This window comes from Perognathus longimembris, chromosome 14 (genome assembly GCF_023159225.1).
Source record: "Perognathus longimembris pacificus isolate PPM17 chromosome 14, ASM2315922v1, whole genome shotgun sequence".
Taxonomy (NCBI): Eukaryota; Metazoa; Chordata; class Mammalia; order Rodentia; family Heteromyidae; genus Perognathus; species Perognathus longimembris.
In genome coordinates, this window is record NC_063174.1 from 21,170,125 (window position 1) to 21,187,094 (window position 16,970).

A 16,970-nucleotide genomic window follows, 5' to 3' on the forward strand; every position below is an offset into this window, starting at 1 on the left:
GGACGGAGGGCAAGGGGCAATACGCAGTGACGTTGCCCCGAGCACTCTCACTCGTTCCCTCCCTCCCTTCGACTCTGTGAGTAAAGGCTACAGGCCCGTGCCGGGCGGGGCTAGGGTGGTGGTTACGCTCTATCCTTTCCCTTGACCCAATGGCGGGTTGACTGAACATTTGGCTCCGTCAAGTCTCGAGTCTTAAACTTTCACTGCCCAGCCGAATAGGGCTGCGGAAGAAAAATGTGGGCGTAATTATGGCGAAAACCTTGTTCGGGTAGCCAGCATTCGCCCTATCCTCCAGGCCCCGCTCGTCTCGGGCCCGCCCCGCTCGGCCCCGCCCCCAATAGGTCCCGCCCTCGATCGGCCCCGCCCCTGGCTCTTCTGGAGTCGTGTTGCTGGGCAACCGGCCAGCTCAGTGTCAGCGACGTGACTTCTTTCCGTCCTGCCCCCGCGCCCTGACGCTCGGGGTCACGGCTGCGTCGGATGGCCTGCAGCCAGTGGACTTTATAATGGGCGCCTTATGGTGTCCTTTATTCCGTCGTCGTTCCGTCTTGTAAATATCGAGCGCCTACTCTCCCGACTGGGCACTGGGTCCTGGATGAACCACAATTTCGGTCACCACTTAGCATTCTGTGTCTTTTTCGAGGTACGGGGGAATTGGAACTCTGGACCTCCTGTTTTCTCTAGGATGGTCTCTGTCACTTGAGCCACGCCCCTAGCCTATTTGTGCTTTGGTCATTTTTGTTGTTCGGTTGTGTTTTGGTTGTTTTGTTGTTGTTGTTTTTAGTGCCTGTCCTGGGGCACTCGTGGCCTGATTGCTGTTCTTGAGCTGCTTTTGCTCAAGGCTAGCGTGAAAGGCTCTGGGCTACCACTTGAATCACCGCTCCACCTCTGGCTTTTTGGTTGTTAGTTGGATATAAGGCTTTCGGAATTTCCTGCCCAGTCTGGCTTTAAACTGAGATTCCCCAGATCTCAGCCTCCCTAGTAGCTAGAATCACGAGCTTGAGCCACAGGCACTTGGACACTAGGAGAAGTTTTTGTTGCTGTTTTGTTTTGTTTTTTAATAACATAGCCCTGGCCTCGCTAGACTGACTGACTTGTGTAGATTACGAGGCAAGCAATCTTGCTACTAGGCCATATTCCCAGCCCCTTGTGTAGGTTACTTTACCGTGTTTCCTTATCTATAGATTGAGGGCAATGGCCCACATAATCTCTAAAGGACCTTTAAAGTGTAAAATTGTGTGATTCTGTCAGCTTGGCCGTGTGATACCCATTCTTCTCTGCTTGACAGCAGTATTTAATTTTTAAGGTCAGCACAACTGAACAAAACTGATAGCATGACACAACTCTATTGCCAAAAGGACTCTGAATCTCTGTTCCAGTCATGTGATAAGTGGCTCAGAAGTCACTTCTTTCTTTGCCTCAGAATCCCTTCTGTAGGGCTGGGAATATGGCTTAGTGGCAAGAGTGCTTGCCTTGTATATATGAAGCTCTGGGTTCCATTCCCCAGCACCACATATGCAGAAAACGGCCAGAAGTGGCACTGTGGTTCAAGTGGCAGAGTGCTAGCCTTGAGCAAAAAAAAGTCAGGGACAGTGCTCAGGCCCTGAGACCAAGCCCCAGGACTGGCAAAAAAAAAAAAAAAGAGGGCTGGGGATATAGCCTAGTGGCAAGAGTGCCTGCCTCGGATACACGAGGCCCTAGGTTCGATTCCCCAGCACCACATATACAGAAAACGGCCAGAAGTGGCGCTGTGGCTCAAGTGGCAGAGTGCTAGCCTTGAGCGGGAAGAAGCCAGGGACAGTGCTCAGGCCCTGAGTCCAAGGCCCAGGACTGGCAAAAAAAAAAAAAAAAAAAAAAAAAAAAAAGAATCCCTTCTGTAGTGTAGAGTTATTGAATTGATTCCCTGTGAAAATGCTCATCAGATACTGAGCACAGAGAAGCACTAGATAAACAACAACTTTTATTATGCTGAAATAGTTTATCCTAAGAATAACATATTTGGGGCTGGGAATATGGCCTACTGGCAAAGAGTGCTCACCTCGTATACATGAAGCCCTGGGTTCGATTCCCTAGTACCACATATATAGAAAAAGGCCAAAAGTGGTGCTGTGGCTCCAGTAGCAGAGTGCTAGCCTTGAGCAAAAAGAAGCCAGGGACAATGCTCAGGCCCTGAGTCCAAGGCCCAGGACCAGCCAAAAAAAAAAAAAAAAAAAAAAGAATAACATATTTTGCCTTATTTGTGGGGAAAAAAAGTAGAATGTGGCCACCTTGTTCCATCACAAATGAAAAAGAAAAGTTTTTTTTGTTTGTTTTTGCCAGTCCTGGGGCTTGAACTCATGGCCTGAGCACTGTCCCTGAGCTTCTTTTGCTCAAGGCTAGCACTCTACCACTTGAGCCACGGCACCGCTTCTGGCTCTTTCTATTTATGTGGTACTCAGGAATCAACCCAGGGCTTCATGCCTGCAAGGCAAGCACTCTACCATTAAGTCACATTCCCAGACCCAAAAGGTTTTTTTTTGGCCAGTCCTGGGCCTTGGACTCAGGGCCTGAGCACTGTCCCTGGCTTTTTTAAATCATCCCTTTTTTATATAATGATAGGTTCCTATACAGTTGTAAGATCTTGTGTATATTTCTCCTCTGGTGATACCACCTTGTAAAACTATAGTACAAGATCATAGCTGGGCACTAGTGACTCATTCTTGTAATCCTAGCTACTCAGGAGACTGAGATCTGAGGATATGGGTTCAAAGCCAGCCTGGGTAGAAAATCCAAGAGAAGCTTATCTCCAACAGCCAGCAGACACTGGAAGTGGAGGTGTGGTTTAAGTGGTAGAGCACCAGCCTTGAGCTAAAAAACTCAGGAACAGCTCCCAGGCCCTGAGTTCAAGCCAGAGGACCAACACACACACACACACACACACTCACACATACACATACATACACACACACACACCCCACTATAGTACAAGATCGAAGCAGGCTTGACATCCATCCACATTTAGTTTTTTCTAGTTCTATATTTCTCTGCATGTAGTTATATAAGTTATATGTGGCAAAATACAGGTGGCTCATGTCTATAATTATAGTTACTCAGGAGGCTCACACCTATAAGATCCCAGTTTGGAGCCAGCCCAAGAAAAGTTTATGAGATTCCCATCTTCAACATGTGATGTGGCTCAAGTGATTAGTGTCATCCAGTGTGAGACCTTGAATTTAAACCCAGGACTGGCAAAAAAACAAGTGTGTAAATTCTTGTCTTCATTACCACAGTCAAGATACAGAACCACTGCAGTACCCGCGGGATCCCCCCAAATGCACATATATGACCACAACTTCCCCAGCATGTAACTTTGGGGATTAGCATTTTGCATTAGTGTAATAACTTGAGATTCATCCAAATTATTTCATGTTTCAATACTTCATTCCGTAGTGTAGATGTACTATGTTTAATCATTTCATCTTTGAAAGACATATGAGGCTATGATTCCTGGCCCTTAATGTAAGTATCATTTTCTGTGTGAACGTGTTTTTGTTTCTCTAGGATAAATGCTCAGGAGTCCAATTTGTGGGTCATATGGTAAGAACATGTTTTAATTTTGTAAAAAATCATCTGTTTTGGGCTGGGAATGTGGCTTAGTGGCACAATGCTTGCCTAGCATGCACGAAGCCCTGAATTCTATTCCTCAGTATCACATAAACAGAAAAAGCTGGAAGGGCTACTGTGGCTCAAGTGGCAGAGTGTTAGCCTTAAGCAAAAAGAAGCCAAGGACAGTGCTCAGGCCCTAAGTTCTTCAAGCCCCAGGACTAGCAAAAAAAAAAATCTGTTTTCTAAATAGCTGTTACTATCTTATATTCCCACCAGCATTGTAATTGTCACAAAAGTTATAATGGGAATTTTTTTTATTGTAATGATTCTGATAGGTATATAGTAGAGATTTTTTTTTTTTAGCTCACACAGGATTATAGTTGATTTGATGGTTGAATATGGAATTATGTGGTTCCAGGAGCTGTGATCAGACTTTTCTGGGCCATCTAGGCTCATAGTTATTATTATTTTTAATCTACAATGTGATTTTTTGAGACTGTGCTTAGTTTAGCTATGGTAAATAACTCAGAATACTCATATCGCTTTTTTTTTTTTTTTTGCCAGTCCTGGGGCTTGAACTTGGGGCTTGAGCACTGTCCCTGGCTCTTTTTGCTCAAAGTTAGCACTCTACCACTTGAGCCACAGTGGCACTTCTGGCTTTTTCCATATATGTGGTGCTGAGGAATCGAACCCAGGGCTTCGTGTGTATGAGGCAAGCACTCTACCACTAGGCCATATTCTCAGCCCAGACTACACATATCTTTTTATAAAATTTTCTTTGCTTGCTTCCCCATTCCAAGGGTCATACAGTAATTGTTTCAGCTAAGTAATTCAGATCAAAAGCTTGGCTTGACTTCATTGATAATAATATGAATAATATCTGTGGGTAGGGACATTTGTGTTTGTGACCCCATCTTCAGATGAGAATTTATGTCCACCTTTAAGTTGAAACCTAGGAGAAATTAGTTCTAGGAGTACCATTTGATGGCCTGAGAGTGGCTTTTTAGGACCTTTACTTCTAATTTTTAATGAGTTGCTGTTGATCTGTTTCATTTGATTTTACACACCTCAAGATAAGAACTGGAAAGCCAGGCTTGGAGGTGCATGTCAATACAAGCTATTCACTTGCAATTTTAGGTATTCTGGAGGGTGGCAGTTCAAAGTCAGCCGGAACTAACATCAAAAGCTTATCTGATAAACTTAAAAAAGCAAAAGGATGGTGTGACTCAACTGGTAGAGTCATATAGAGTTCAAATGGTGAACTAGAATCAACAATGAGTGATTTACAGTGGGATATTATAAAACTACCCCTATTTTAATGCCCCCCCCCCCAATCCTTGTACACACAAGTCTGGGGCTTGAACTCAGGACTTGGGCATGATCCCTAAACTGTAAAATTCAATGCTTGAGCCACAGCTCCACTTCTGGCTTTTTGGTGGTTAATTGGAGCTGTCTCATAAACTCTTCTGCTCTAGCTAGCTTTGAAAGCAGTCCTCACATCTCAACCTCATGAGTAGATAGGATTACAGGCATGAGCCACTGGTGCTAGTAACTCTAGTCTTTTTTTTTTTTTTTTGCCAGTCCTGGGGCTTGGACTCAGCCTGAGCACTGTCCCTGGCTTCCTTTTTGCGCAAAACTAGCACTCTACCACTTGAGCCACAGCACCACTTCCAGCTTTTTCTGTTTATATAGTGCTGAGGAATCAAACACAGGGCTTCATGCATGCAAGGCAAGCACTCTACCACTAAGCCATATTCCCAGCCCAACTCTAGTCTTTTTGACCACCAAATTATCCACCACTTTGAATATTCCACTCAGTAGTTTCATTTATTTACTTCATTGTATGTGTGTGCTTGTACTGGGGCTTGAACTCAGAAACCTCATACTCTCCCTTAGGTTTTTTTGTTTTGTTGTGTTGTGTTTGCTCAAGACTGGTGTTCTGCCACTTGAGCCATGCCTCTACTTTCAGCTTTTTTTTCTTTATGATTATGAATCTGTCAGATTTGTCTGCCCAGGCTGGCTTTAAACTCCAGTTCTCAGATCAGCCACCTCAATAGCAAGGATTATAGACATGAGCCACTGGCCTCCATTACTTGATTGTAATGGCATTTGGTATGCAAAATCCTAACTTCCACTTAAAAAGCACCTGCTCTTGATAGGCAGGAGCTCTTTACCACTCGAAGCACACCCTCGCCCAAAATATTCTTTTCTTTTTTCAGGTCCTGGAGCTTGAACTCTGGGCCTGGGCACTGTCCCTGAGCCTCTTTGTGTTTAAGGCCACTTGAGTCACAGCACCACTTTTGGCTTTTTTGAGTGGTTTATTGGAGATAAGAGTCTCATGGACTTTCCTGCCTGGGCTGGCTTCGAACTGCAATCCTCAGATCTCAGCTTTCTGAGTAGCTAGGATTATAAGCATGAGCCACCAGGCTTAGACCAAAATATTTGGGTTTTATACAAATCAGAAAACTCAGTCAAGCTCAGAAAATGCTTTGTATTTTTAATAACCCGTTAGAGATCTACCTTCTTCAGTTTAGAAACACTGGTTTTAAGCTGTGTTCTTACAGTAAATTTTTTCCCCATAATTTGAATTCCTGGATTATTTACAGCACCACTTAATCATAGTTATTTTCCAACTTGATTTTCATTGGTTTTAACTTTTTAGAGTCAAATATACAAATTCACCACTAGAGGTCACTTCGTGCCATGTAGAAAGCACTCTGGGAGCTGTTTGAATTCAAGTAGGACTAATTCCTAAAATTAGCAAAGTTCCACTTGAGAATGTAAAAACCTACCTAGCATTTTTAACCATTATTGTCAAATATAATTTACTGTTCATGGTAATTTATTTTAAATATAATGCCTAGGGTTTAAGAGAGTATATCTAAAGTAAATCTGACCTTCCCATTAAACTGAATTACAAAAGGGTACAAAAAGAATCAAGTGAAAGAGACTGTGCTACTTTACGTATTTAATAACAGGTCCAGTGGTTGACTTTCATTCATGGATATTTGCCAACTGTTTAAGACTATCAACAAATGTTTTGTTAAACATTTATATTATACTGATAAAAATGGAAGTAAAATATAATGTCATGTTCTTCTGTTCTTTTGCATGCTTTGTCTTTCATCTTCACTGAAAACTCTTAATCCCTTAAGACCCATCTCAGAAGACACCTCTGACCTGAAGCTTTCCCCTCACTTTTCTAGCCTCTCAGAGTACTTACTAACACTCATTAAGAAGAGTGACATGGGCTGGGAATATGGCCTAGTGGCAAGAGTGCTTGCCTTGTATACATGAAGCCCTGGGTTCAGTTCCTCAGTACCACATATATAGAATTAGGCCAGAAGTGGCACTGTGGCTCAAGTGGCAGAGTGCTAGCCTTGAGCAAAAAGAAGCCAGGGACTGAGTCCAAGGCCCAGGACTGGCAAAAAAAAAAAAAAGTGACATATTGTAGACTATTCATCTGTTTACATGTCATGTCTTTTCCAATAGATTCTACATGCTGTGTAGGCAGGAACTGGATCTTTCTCACTCTGTATTTTTCTCTTTTGTTGTTTAATCTTGCCTTTGTTTCTTTTGTACTAAGCATAGCAGTTATTTAATAAACATTTACTGGCTGAATGAATGAACAGTGGATGGGCATAACATTTGTATAGTCTTGAGTTTTTGTACAATTTCCACAGACAGGATAGAGGGTGGAGTGGAGAGACTGAAAAACCTGAGCAGAAGCTAGAAAAGCCCAGATTTGTAAATGAGATAGATTGGCAGCCAAGGGCATTATTAGAGATGGGTGTGGAGAAGCTCAAAGAAAGAGCTGAGTTGAGAACATGAGGTAACAGCCAGAGGTTTTCAGTAAATGAAGACAATACTGGTAGACAAGAGATGAAGAGAGGGACTAAAGTCATAGCTGAGTGGTAGAGGGCTTGCCTAATGTGCTTCATTCTCCATACAGCAGACACAGACGGAGGGAAAGAAGAGAGACAGACAGACAGACAGAGAAAGAGAGAATAGTAGATCATTTCAAGATTCTGTTATCTTTCATTTCCTCAGCATCCATCGTGACTTTCTCAGCTCAAAGTGGTTCCCAGTCAGACATCTTTCTTGTTGTCTTTCCCTTGAGTTCTAGAACCATCCAGTGATTGAGAAAAGAGCCCTAGACTTGTAGTAGTGAAAACTGGGTTCAGGTTTCAGTACTGACATTAATTAGCCATGAAACATTGAGCAAGTCACTTTAAACACATGCATTTATTAATGCCCCACCTTGTTCCAGAAAGGATTGAAGGTGTCAGCAAGTTACTTAATTTCAGGTCTTCAGTTTCCTCATCTCTAAATCAGAAGTCTAAGTTCCTTCCCACTCTAAGGCTTTATGACTCTGATTCCAATAATTTGTTTGTCATTCTACTTAGGAGTCCTACCTACACTTAATATTTAAGAGTATGCAAATATGAAGATTAAGAAAAATCCCACTGAGCCCCCAACCGTGTTCTGATGTTCATTTCCTCATGTAACATTGCCATCCTACCAGCGATGCAGCACCAAAACTTTGTTACCTTCAACTCTTCTAGCTCCTGCCCCTACATCTCTCTTCCCTTTTTTTTTTTGGCCAGTCCTGGGCCTTGGACTCAGGGCCTGAGCACTGTCCCTGGCTTCTTCCCGCTCAAGGCTAGCACTCTGCCACTTGAGCCACAGCGCCGCTTCTGGCCGTTTTCTGTATATGTGGTGCTGGGGAATTGAACCTAGGGCCTCGTGTATCCGAGGCAGGCACTCTTGCCACTAGGCTATATCCCCAGCCCCTACTCTCTTCCCTTTTTGACTAAGTCATTTCCATAGTGGTTGAAGCCCTGTTTGCTATTTTCCCGCCTTCCTCCCTCCCTTCCTCTCTCCCTCCCCCCCCCCCTTTCCTTGTTGGTCGTGGAGCTTGAACTCAGGGCCTGGGCACTGTTCCTGAGCTGCTTTTGCTCAAGGCTAGCATTCTACCACTTGAGCCACAGCACCACTTCTGGCCTTTTCTGTTTATGTGGTACTGAAGAATCGAACCCAGGGTTTCATGCATGTTAGGCAGGCACTCTACCACTAAGCCACATTCCCAGTCCCATGTTTGCTATTTTGCTGACCTTTTTTTTTTTTTTTTAATAGTGTTAGCAATGTTGGTGATGACAGCTATTCATGCTAGCTTTGAATTTCTGTGCTCAAAGAATTCTTGAGTCTTCCAGGCTCAGCCTCTGGAGTAGCTGGATTTGCAGGCCTGTACCACAAACCCTAGCTTGATTCTCGATGTTGGTATTGTGTCTAGTAAATTTCCTGGTGCATAACTCTAACAATGGCAGTTTTTTATTTTAAAACCTCAGTGATTCCCACCTTTCTGCAAAATACAGGCTCTTCCTGACCTGACTGTACATGACCCCCCATCCCCACCCCATGTACTAACCAAAAACTACAATGTTCCTGTGCCAGCTTATTTGGCAGCTTAGTCTGTTTAAATTCCCTCTGTCTTAAATTAACTCTTTTGAGATGTTTCTCAGGTCCTGTCAGTTATTGAAGTACTTGGTAACTTGTCTTAGGCCACGTCAGCCTGTTTTAAATTGTGAGTTTCCCAAAAGCAGAGGTTATGTTCATTTATCTTTGTTTTCCCACACAATCTGGCATACTACTAGAGAAACGTGAATTGGGTTAAATCAGATTGGGACCTCGTCAAAAAATCACTCTCAACTTGTGCTTATAGACTTTTACAGCTGGAAATCATCTGAGCAAATCTGTTTGCAAATGGGAAAAGGCCGGGGTCAGAGGTGGAGTTTCTTGCCCAATCTTTCCCAGCTGTTCTTTGTGCTACTCTGTTGAGCCCACTTGCTGCTTTATCGTAAGTAGCTGTATTTTCATGTCTCCTTTCCCTCCTGGATAGAAAGTGGCATCTTAGCCTCATCATATTACCTTTTTGGTGACTAGTTTGTTACTTTGTCAGTTTGTCATTTTGCTACTGGAAATGGAGATTGGCAGTAGAGCTGTTTAGAGCAAATTCATACTTAACACTGCCTGAGTAGACACTAGGTGGCAACACTGCAGACAGATAGCATTTGGGGATTGGACAATGGAATGGAATGCTGTAAGGAATAAGCCACTGGCCAATCCTACCTCTCATTTTTTGCAGTAAAAAAAGAAACAAATCTAGGAGCCAGAGATAGGAGTGACTTGCTCAACAACTGTTGTGTGGCAAATGAATTACCAGTTATATTGGTATAGGAGTATTAGCTCTTAAGTTGTGAAGTAAGTTAGTAGTAAGGGATTCTGGTTGCCAGCTGATGGTTTAATGTGAGTACTCTTGTGTGTCTAGATCAAATGATGCTGTTTGGAAAAATTTCCCATCAGTTGTGTGGCTTAAAGAAACTCCCATGGTCACGTGACTCCAGGTATTTCTGGGAATGGCTGAACACCGTGTTCAATAAGTAAGTGAGTGGGAAGAAATGTGGAAATTGTTACAACAATTTAGGCTCCCAGGAGCTAGTTGATTATTTCTTGTGTTTCAGGTGTTCTTTTTTTTTTTTTTTTTTTATAATGTGTGCTGTTTGATCCTAATCCTGTTTATAAATAAAACATACAAACATGGAAAAAAGATCCAAAGAACACATTCCCCAGTATTAACTGTAGTTGTCCTTGCGATACCGTTCAAGTTTTCTGCATGAGTTTATGACTTTTGTTAACAGAAAAACTCAATCTTACATTTAATTAAAAACTTCTTTAATATAATCAAGGTAAAAATTTTTAATGAGTGGCATATTTAGAAATAGCACCTTGAAACTGATGTAATCTTCTCCTTGCTTAACTTTATTAAGCATTATGATTGCTAACTACAAAAAGGCATTATGTGGGGCTGGGGATATAGCCTAGCGGCAAGAGTGCCTGCCTCGGATACACGAGGCCCTAGGTTCGATTCCCCAGCACCACATATACAGAAAACGGCCAGAAGCGGCGCTGTGGCTCAAGTGGCAGAGTGCTAGCCTTGAGCGGGAAGAAGCCAGGGACAGTGCTCAGGCCCTGAGTCCAAGGCCCAGGACTGGCAAAAAAAAAAAAAAAAAAAAAAAAAAGGCATTATGTAGACTGTACCCCCTTTGCCCAACACCTTGTCAATAAAATTTAATAAAAGAGGCATTATGTAGAAATTAATAAATATAAGCAGATTCAATTGAAAATGATTCTTTGTTTTTATCCTAGATAAAAATATTAAGTTTAGTTATCCTAGATAAAAATATTAAGTTTAGTTAGTCTCTGATATCAAACACTATACTACATATGAATCAAATGATAACTCATTTGCCTGATAAACCTAAATAAAAATATGATGTCTCAGGATTTCAGGTCAGTGGTAAAGCATTTAACTAGCATGTATGAGCACCTGAGTTGAGAGCTCTATCACTACACAATTTAAAAATGAGTAATAATTAGCTACTCGGGAGGCTGAGATCTAAAGATCATGGTTGGTAGTAGGAAAGTCCATGAGAGTCTTCTCTCCAATTAACCATCAAAAAGCCAGAAGTAGAGCTCTGTCTCAAGTGGTAGAGCACTAGCCTTGAGAAAAAAATCCCAGGGACAGCACCTAGGACCTGAGTTTAAGCCCCAGGATGGTGCATACATACACAAAAGAAATAATAATAGTAATATGTAGCTGATGTGTGGCTCTGTGCTAAAGTGCTTGCCTGCTGTGCATAAGATCTTGGGTTCAATCCCTAGCACTGCAAATAAATAAAAATACCACTATGCTGAACGTGGTGGCACATGCCTGCAATCCTAGCATCTGGGCTACATAGTGAGGCTTTGTATATAATAATGAGGAGGAGGAGGAGGAGGAGAATGATCAGTAGCATAACAGAGTTTACCTGGAGACAAAAATGAAAGCAAAGCTGGGTGCTTTTGTCTCAAATCTGTAATCTTAACTACTAAGGAGACAGATCTGAAGATGGTGGATTGAAGCCAGCCCAGGCAGGAAAGTCCATAAGACTCGTATCTCCAATTAACATCCCCCCAAAAAAGCCCAAAGTGGAGCTATGGATCAAGTGTTAGAGGGCTAGCTAGCCTTGAGCAAAAATAGCTCAGGGACAGCTCCCCGGCCATGAGTTCAAGCCCCCCATCAAAGAAAAAAATGTTAGTAGATAGAGCTATAGTTATTTTTTTTCATGGATTTTATTTATATTCCTATCTCCCTCTTCAGTCATTTTGCAGTGAAAGTTTGTTGCTCATCTGTATCTTGGTTAGTACCATTAAGAAGCTGACAATTATAGTAAAAGCAAACTGCTCCCTTCTCTTGTCAATAGAGTGGATTATGAACGCATCAGGGATGTTGGTCCTGACAGGGCCGCATCTGAGTGGTTGCTGCGCTGTGGGGCCACAGTGCGCTACCATGGCCAGGATAAGTGGCAGAAGGATTACAACCGCCTCCCAACAGGCCCTCTGAACAAGTACAAGATTCAAGCCATTGATGCCACCGACTCTTGTATCATGAACATTGGATTTGATCACATGGGTAACTACCCTGTCATCTTATTATTGAGAAATGTGGATGATTTGTAGTTAACATTTTGTTGTAGTTTACTCACGATTACAGGAATGTCCTTTTTTCCTGTTTCTGTGCAATCAAGTTTATTTTTTCCTGTGTCCAGTATGGGTATATGTATTGTGGCAGAATTGGGGTTTGAACTCAGTGTCTTGCAACTTGCTAGGCAGATGTCCTATCACTTGAGCCATGCCTCAGCACTTTTGATTTTGTTATTTTTCAAATAGTTTTCTCAGCTATGCCTAGACCAGCCTGGACCATGATCCTTCTACTTACAATTCCTGCATAGCTGAGATGTCAGGCATACCCAACTTTTATAGGTTGAGATGGAGTTTCATGAACTTTATGCCAAGGCTGACCTCAAACTGCATTCTTTCAATCCCCTTCCAAGTTGCTAGGGTGACAGGCATGATACACCCATCAAGCTTATTTTTAAAGTAAATAGAGATTACTAATACCTTTGTCCCCTCACTAATCTGTGTGCCTGTGTGCCTTTGTTGACTTACAAAACAAAGCCTTTTTTCATTTGTCCAACTATCTTTGTCAAACTCTTCTGTCTTTGGAAAACCCTTAATAAGGTTAAGACTTAATTATGCCCATCCAGCTTCTGCTAGTGGGCATTTCTTTCCTACACCCATGAGCATCTGACTTCAGAGTGGCCCTCTTGGGGCTGGGAATATGGCTTAGCAGTAGAGTGCTTGCCTTGCATGTATGAAGACCTGGTTCGATTTCTCAGCACCACATAATCAGAAGAAGCCAGAAGTGGTGCTGTGACTTAAGAGGTTGAGTGTTAGCCTTGAGCAAAAAGAAGCCAGGGCCAGTGCTCAGGCTCTGAGTCCATGACCCAGGATTGGCCAAGAAAAAGAGAAAAAAAGAAAACAACAGAGTGGCCCTCTCCATCCATCCAACCTGTGCAGTGAATCGTTTGTATGGGTGACAGGGTGAATGGTCATCCAGGTTTTCGTAGGCCTGCTACTCCTAAGCTAGAATAGTCTTGGGCAAACCAAGACAGTCATTTGCCTTAATGGTAAAGCTGATTCTTGAAATACATGTTTGTTTTTCCTCCCAGTGGGCCTAGAGCATGTTGAAAAAATAAAGTTATGTAAGTGTCATTATATTGAAGATAACTGTTTGCAGAAGCTTAGTCAACTTGAAAACTTACAGAAAAGCCTATTGGAAATGGAAATCATTGCCTGTGGGAATGTCACAGACAACGGCATCCTTGCTTTGCTTGGTTTCAGGTAGGTGCTCAATGCCCGGATGAGAACTCTGTAATAATAAAGTGAAGAATCAGAACTTAAAACAGTCAAGGGTGATATCTTTCTTTAAATTCTTCTAGAAATTAAAGATATATTTAAGATATATTTAAAGATATATTTAAGAAAATGAGGTGTGGTGGTGCATGCCTATAATCCTAGCTATTGGGAAAGAGATTATTATTTCAGGTCATCTAGGCGAAAATGTTTGTGAGACCCTTTCTCAAAATACTGGCTGTGTGTGGTGGTACATGATATCATATAGATATAGGAACTGAGATCTGACCCTCAGCAAAATAGCTTGAGTAGTAGAGCACATGCCTTGCAAGCACAAGGCTATGCGTTCAATCCTCAGTATGATCAAAAGAAGAAAATAAAAACTGACTTATAGTCTATGATGCTGTAAAAGAAATTAAAATTATCACCCTAAATGCATTAAAGTTTTATTATATTTAAGGGACATTTTTGCTATATAAAGCACCTAAGTTAGTGCCACCATAATAAGCCCTCAATAAATATTAGCTATTTTGATTTATGATTCCTCTCCATCTTTTGTTGTTGTTGTTATTCCAGTCCCAACTCTTGAACTAGGGGTCTGAGAGTTGTCACTGAGCTTTTCTACTCAAGACTAGTACTCTACCACTTGGGCCACAGTTCCACTTCTGACTTTTTGGTAGTTTATTGGAGATAAGAGTCTCATGGACTTTCCTGCCCAGGTTGTCTTTGAATCCTGATTCTTAGATCTGTATCCTGAGTAGCCAGGATTGCAGGTGTGAGCCACTAGCTCCTGACTCCCTCTCCGTCCTTTAAAACCATTTTCTCCATGATTTTGGTATCCTAATGCTATTTAGTATATACCAATTACCATTTCACTCTGTAACTAAGTTACTGAATGGGGAAAAATTGGGCATATTCACCTTTCTGTCTCTGATACTGTCATCAGTTTAAGAAGCATCCATACATTGCTTTAAGAAAGCTGTTCTAGGGGCTGGGAATATGGCCTAGTGGCAAGTGTGCTTGCCTCGTATACATGAAGCCTTGGTTTCAATTCCCCAGCACCACATATGCAGAAAATGGCCAGAAGTGGCGCTGTGGCTCAAGTGGTAGAGTGCTAGCCTTGAGCAAAAAGAAGCCAGGAACAATGATCAGGCCCTGAGTCCAAGGCCCAGGACTGGCAAAAAAAAAAAAAGCTATTCTACATCCCCTTTTACCTTCAACCAGACCAATGTCATGGCCTTGAACAATTCTCCTAAACCCAAATGCGAAGTCAGATAATACTTGCAGGGAGGCTGGGAATGTAGCGGAGTGGCACAGAGCTTCCCTAGCATGTTCTAAGGCCTGGCTTCAACCGCTAGCACTGAAGGAAAAATGTATTTTGAATTTTATCAGGATAATGAAGAAAGCATGTAAGTTTGTTTAATCAAATCTCTATTTTAGAGATCTTTACATTTAGATTCTAAGTCTGATCAGTGTGGTTCTACTTTAGTATGTAATAGATTACCAATAGCCTCAGTACTACAGAAATTTGAGTTTTAAAAATAAATACCTAAATGTAGTCATATTTTCTAGGATTTAACATTTGTTTCATGTCGGCTTCAAATTTTTCAATTAAAATTGAATGTCTGCCTTGAAAATATTTTGGATAACCACATGTACTGTGGCCAATAAAGAACAGGGGTGAACTTGTACATCGAACTATGTCAAATAAAATGATGTAGGACTAATAAATAAATAAATAAGTACCTAAAGTACTAGATTGTTCATCTCTTAACATTAATTGCATCTTCTAAGCTTCATCTTTGAATGGATACAAAGACCTTTAAGAACTTCCTCAAAGTCAGGTACCAGTAGCTCATACCTGTAATCCTAGCAACGCAGGAGACTGAGACCTGAAGGATCATAGTTTAAAGCCATACCTAACAGAGAAGTCTGTGGGCCTATATTCCATCTCCAGTTAACTGGCAAAAAGTTTAGCTTGGAGGCATGGCTCAAGTGCTAGAGCACCAGCCATGAGTAAGAAATCTGAGAGAATGCAAAATGCATAAGGCCCTGGGTTTAAGCCCCAGTATGGGGGGAAAAAAGCATTCCTAGTGTTTCTCCCATTTTAGGGACTAAAAAATACTGGTGAGCAGGACTCTGGTGGCTCATGCCATCTACTAGCTCTTCAGGAGGCTGAGATCTGAGGATCCCAGTTCAAAGATAGCCTGGGCAGGAAAGTCCATGAGACTCTTATCTCCAATTGATCACTAGGAAACAGAGTAGAACTTTAGCTCAAAGTGGTAGAACACAAGTCTTGAGCAAAAAAGCTCAGGGACAATGTCCAGGCCCAGAGTTCAAGCCCCACAACTGACAAAATAAAAGAAAGAAATATTGGTGAAATTAAGGGCAATTATATCTAAAGTCTGGTTTAGTCCATGAGTTTTCATTTAAAAAAGCACTCTTATGACTATTGCTATAAAAGTTATTTTGAAGCTATAAGGTGATATAACACATTTTGCATGTAAGTTTTCTGAAACTCAACAAATTGCCTTTATTCATAATGCTAGACAGGTTAAATGGAAACGACTTTTGTTCTTCTTTTTCAGAAACCTCAAGTATTTGTTCTTAAGTGATCTTCCTGGAATAAAAGACAAAGAATATATCGCCAAATCCTTTAAGACAGCACTGCCTTCTTTAGAAATAAAGTTAAACTTGAAGTAAAAGAATAAGCATCTTATTTAACTGTAAAGAATTATCTGAAATTGTTGGTACTAAATTGCTGCAGATATTCAGTAATCATCAATAGAACTGAAAAGATACACTATGACGGTTTAGATGTAAAGAGTCTATCATACATAGAAAATAAACATTCCAATGTGACTCAGTAAAATTACTAACTCAGGAGTAAGAAAATATGTATATTAAGTCTTAAGAAAAATTCTTAAATAATGTTTAATTCTAATGTATTAATGTATGTGCGGTTAGTATCTCTTGATATAGATATTTAGAATTCTTTAAAGTCATTTAATTGTGTAATGTATTCTTTATTGCATTATAGTAGTTTACATTTTGATTTTAAAATTATGATGTTACTATACATGACCAATTATGAAATATTGGCAGCTCAGTTACAGATCCATTGATGGAGTCAGTGCAAAGTAGACTATGGCTGTTGGAGGCCTGCTTACATGTGCTTCCCAAGGGGCCATGCATGTCTCATAATCCTGCATTCTTGTGTTCTTGACAATATAAATCTTTTCTTTTTTTTTTTTTTTGGCCAGTTGTGGAGCTTGGATTCTGGACCTTGGTGCTGTCCCTAAGCTCCTTTTTCTCAAGGCTAGTGCTCTATCACTTGAGCCACAGCACCACTTCCAGCTTTTTTGGTGATTAATTGGAGATAAGAGTCTCCTGGACTTTCCTGCCTGGGCTGACTTCAAACCCCAATCCTCAGATCTCAGTCTCCTAGCTAGGATTACAGGCATGAGCCACCAGCACCTGGCTATAAATCTTTTTACATCTCCTTTCTCCAAATAAATAGTTGCTGGATAATTTGTCTATTTTGTCATCTCAAGGTAGTATTTTATTAAAATTGAACAGATCAAAGGCTGAAT

At 41.3% G+C, this 16,970-nt stretch overlaps 1 protein-coding gene across 5 annotated transcripts; it reads left to right on the top strand.

The window, feature by feature from the left end:
- The first annotated feature begins 9 nt into the window (after nucleotides 1-9).
- Dmac2l (distal membrane arm assembly component 2 like) lies at nucleotides 10-16,098 on the top strand. Of its 5 annotated transcripts, none has more exons than XM_048362634.1 (5): nucleotides 10-76; nucleotides 9,911-10,022; nucleotides 11,886-12,094; nucleotides 13,194-13,365; nucleotides 15,966-16,098. In XM_048362634.1, the coding sequence occupies exons 2-5, from the start codon at nucleotides 9,916-9,918 to the stop codon at nucleotides 16,078-16,080; spliced, it is 603 nt and encodes a 200-aa protein (XP_048218591.1). In that variant the 5' UTR covers nucleotides 10-76; nucleotides 9,911-9,915; the 3' UTR covers nucleotides 16,081-16,098. The 5 variants fall into 5 exon arrangements, with proteins under 5 accessions (XP_048218591.1, XP_048218588.1, XP_048218589.1 ...); XM_048362631.1 differs by having other exon boundaries at nucleotides 23-76; nucleotides 9,305-10,022; XM_048362632.1 differs by lacking the exon at nucleotides 10-76 and adding an exon at nucleotides 456-640 and having other exon boundaries at nucleotides 9,305-10,022.
- The last annotated feature ends 872 nt before the right edge of the window (nucleotides 16,099-16,970 follow it).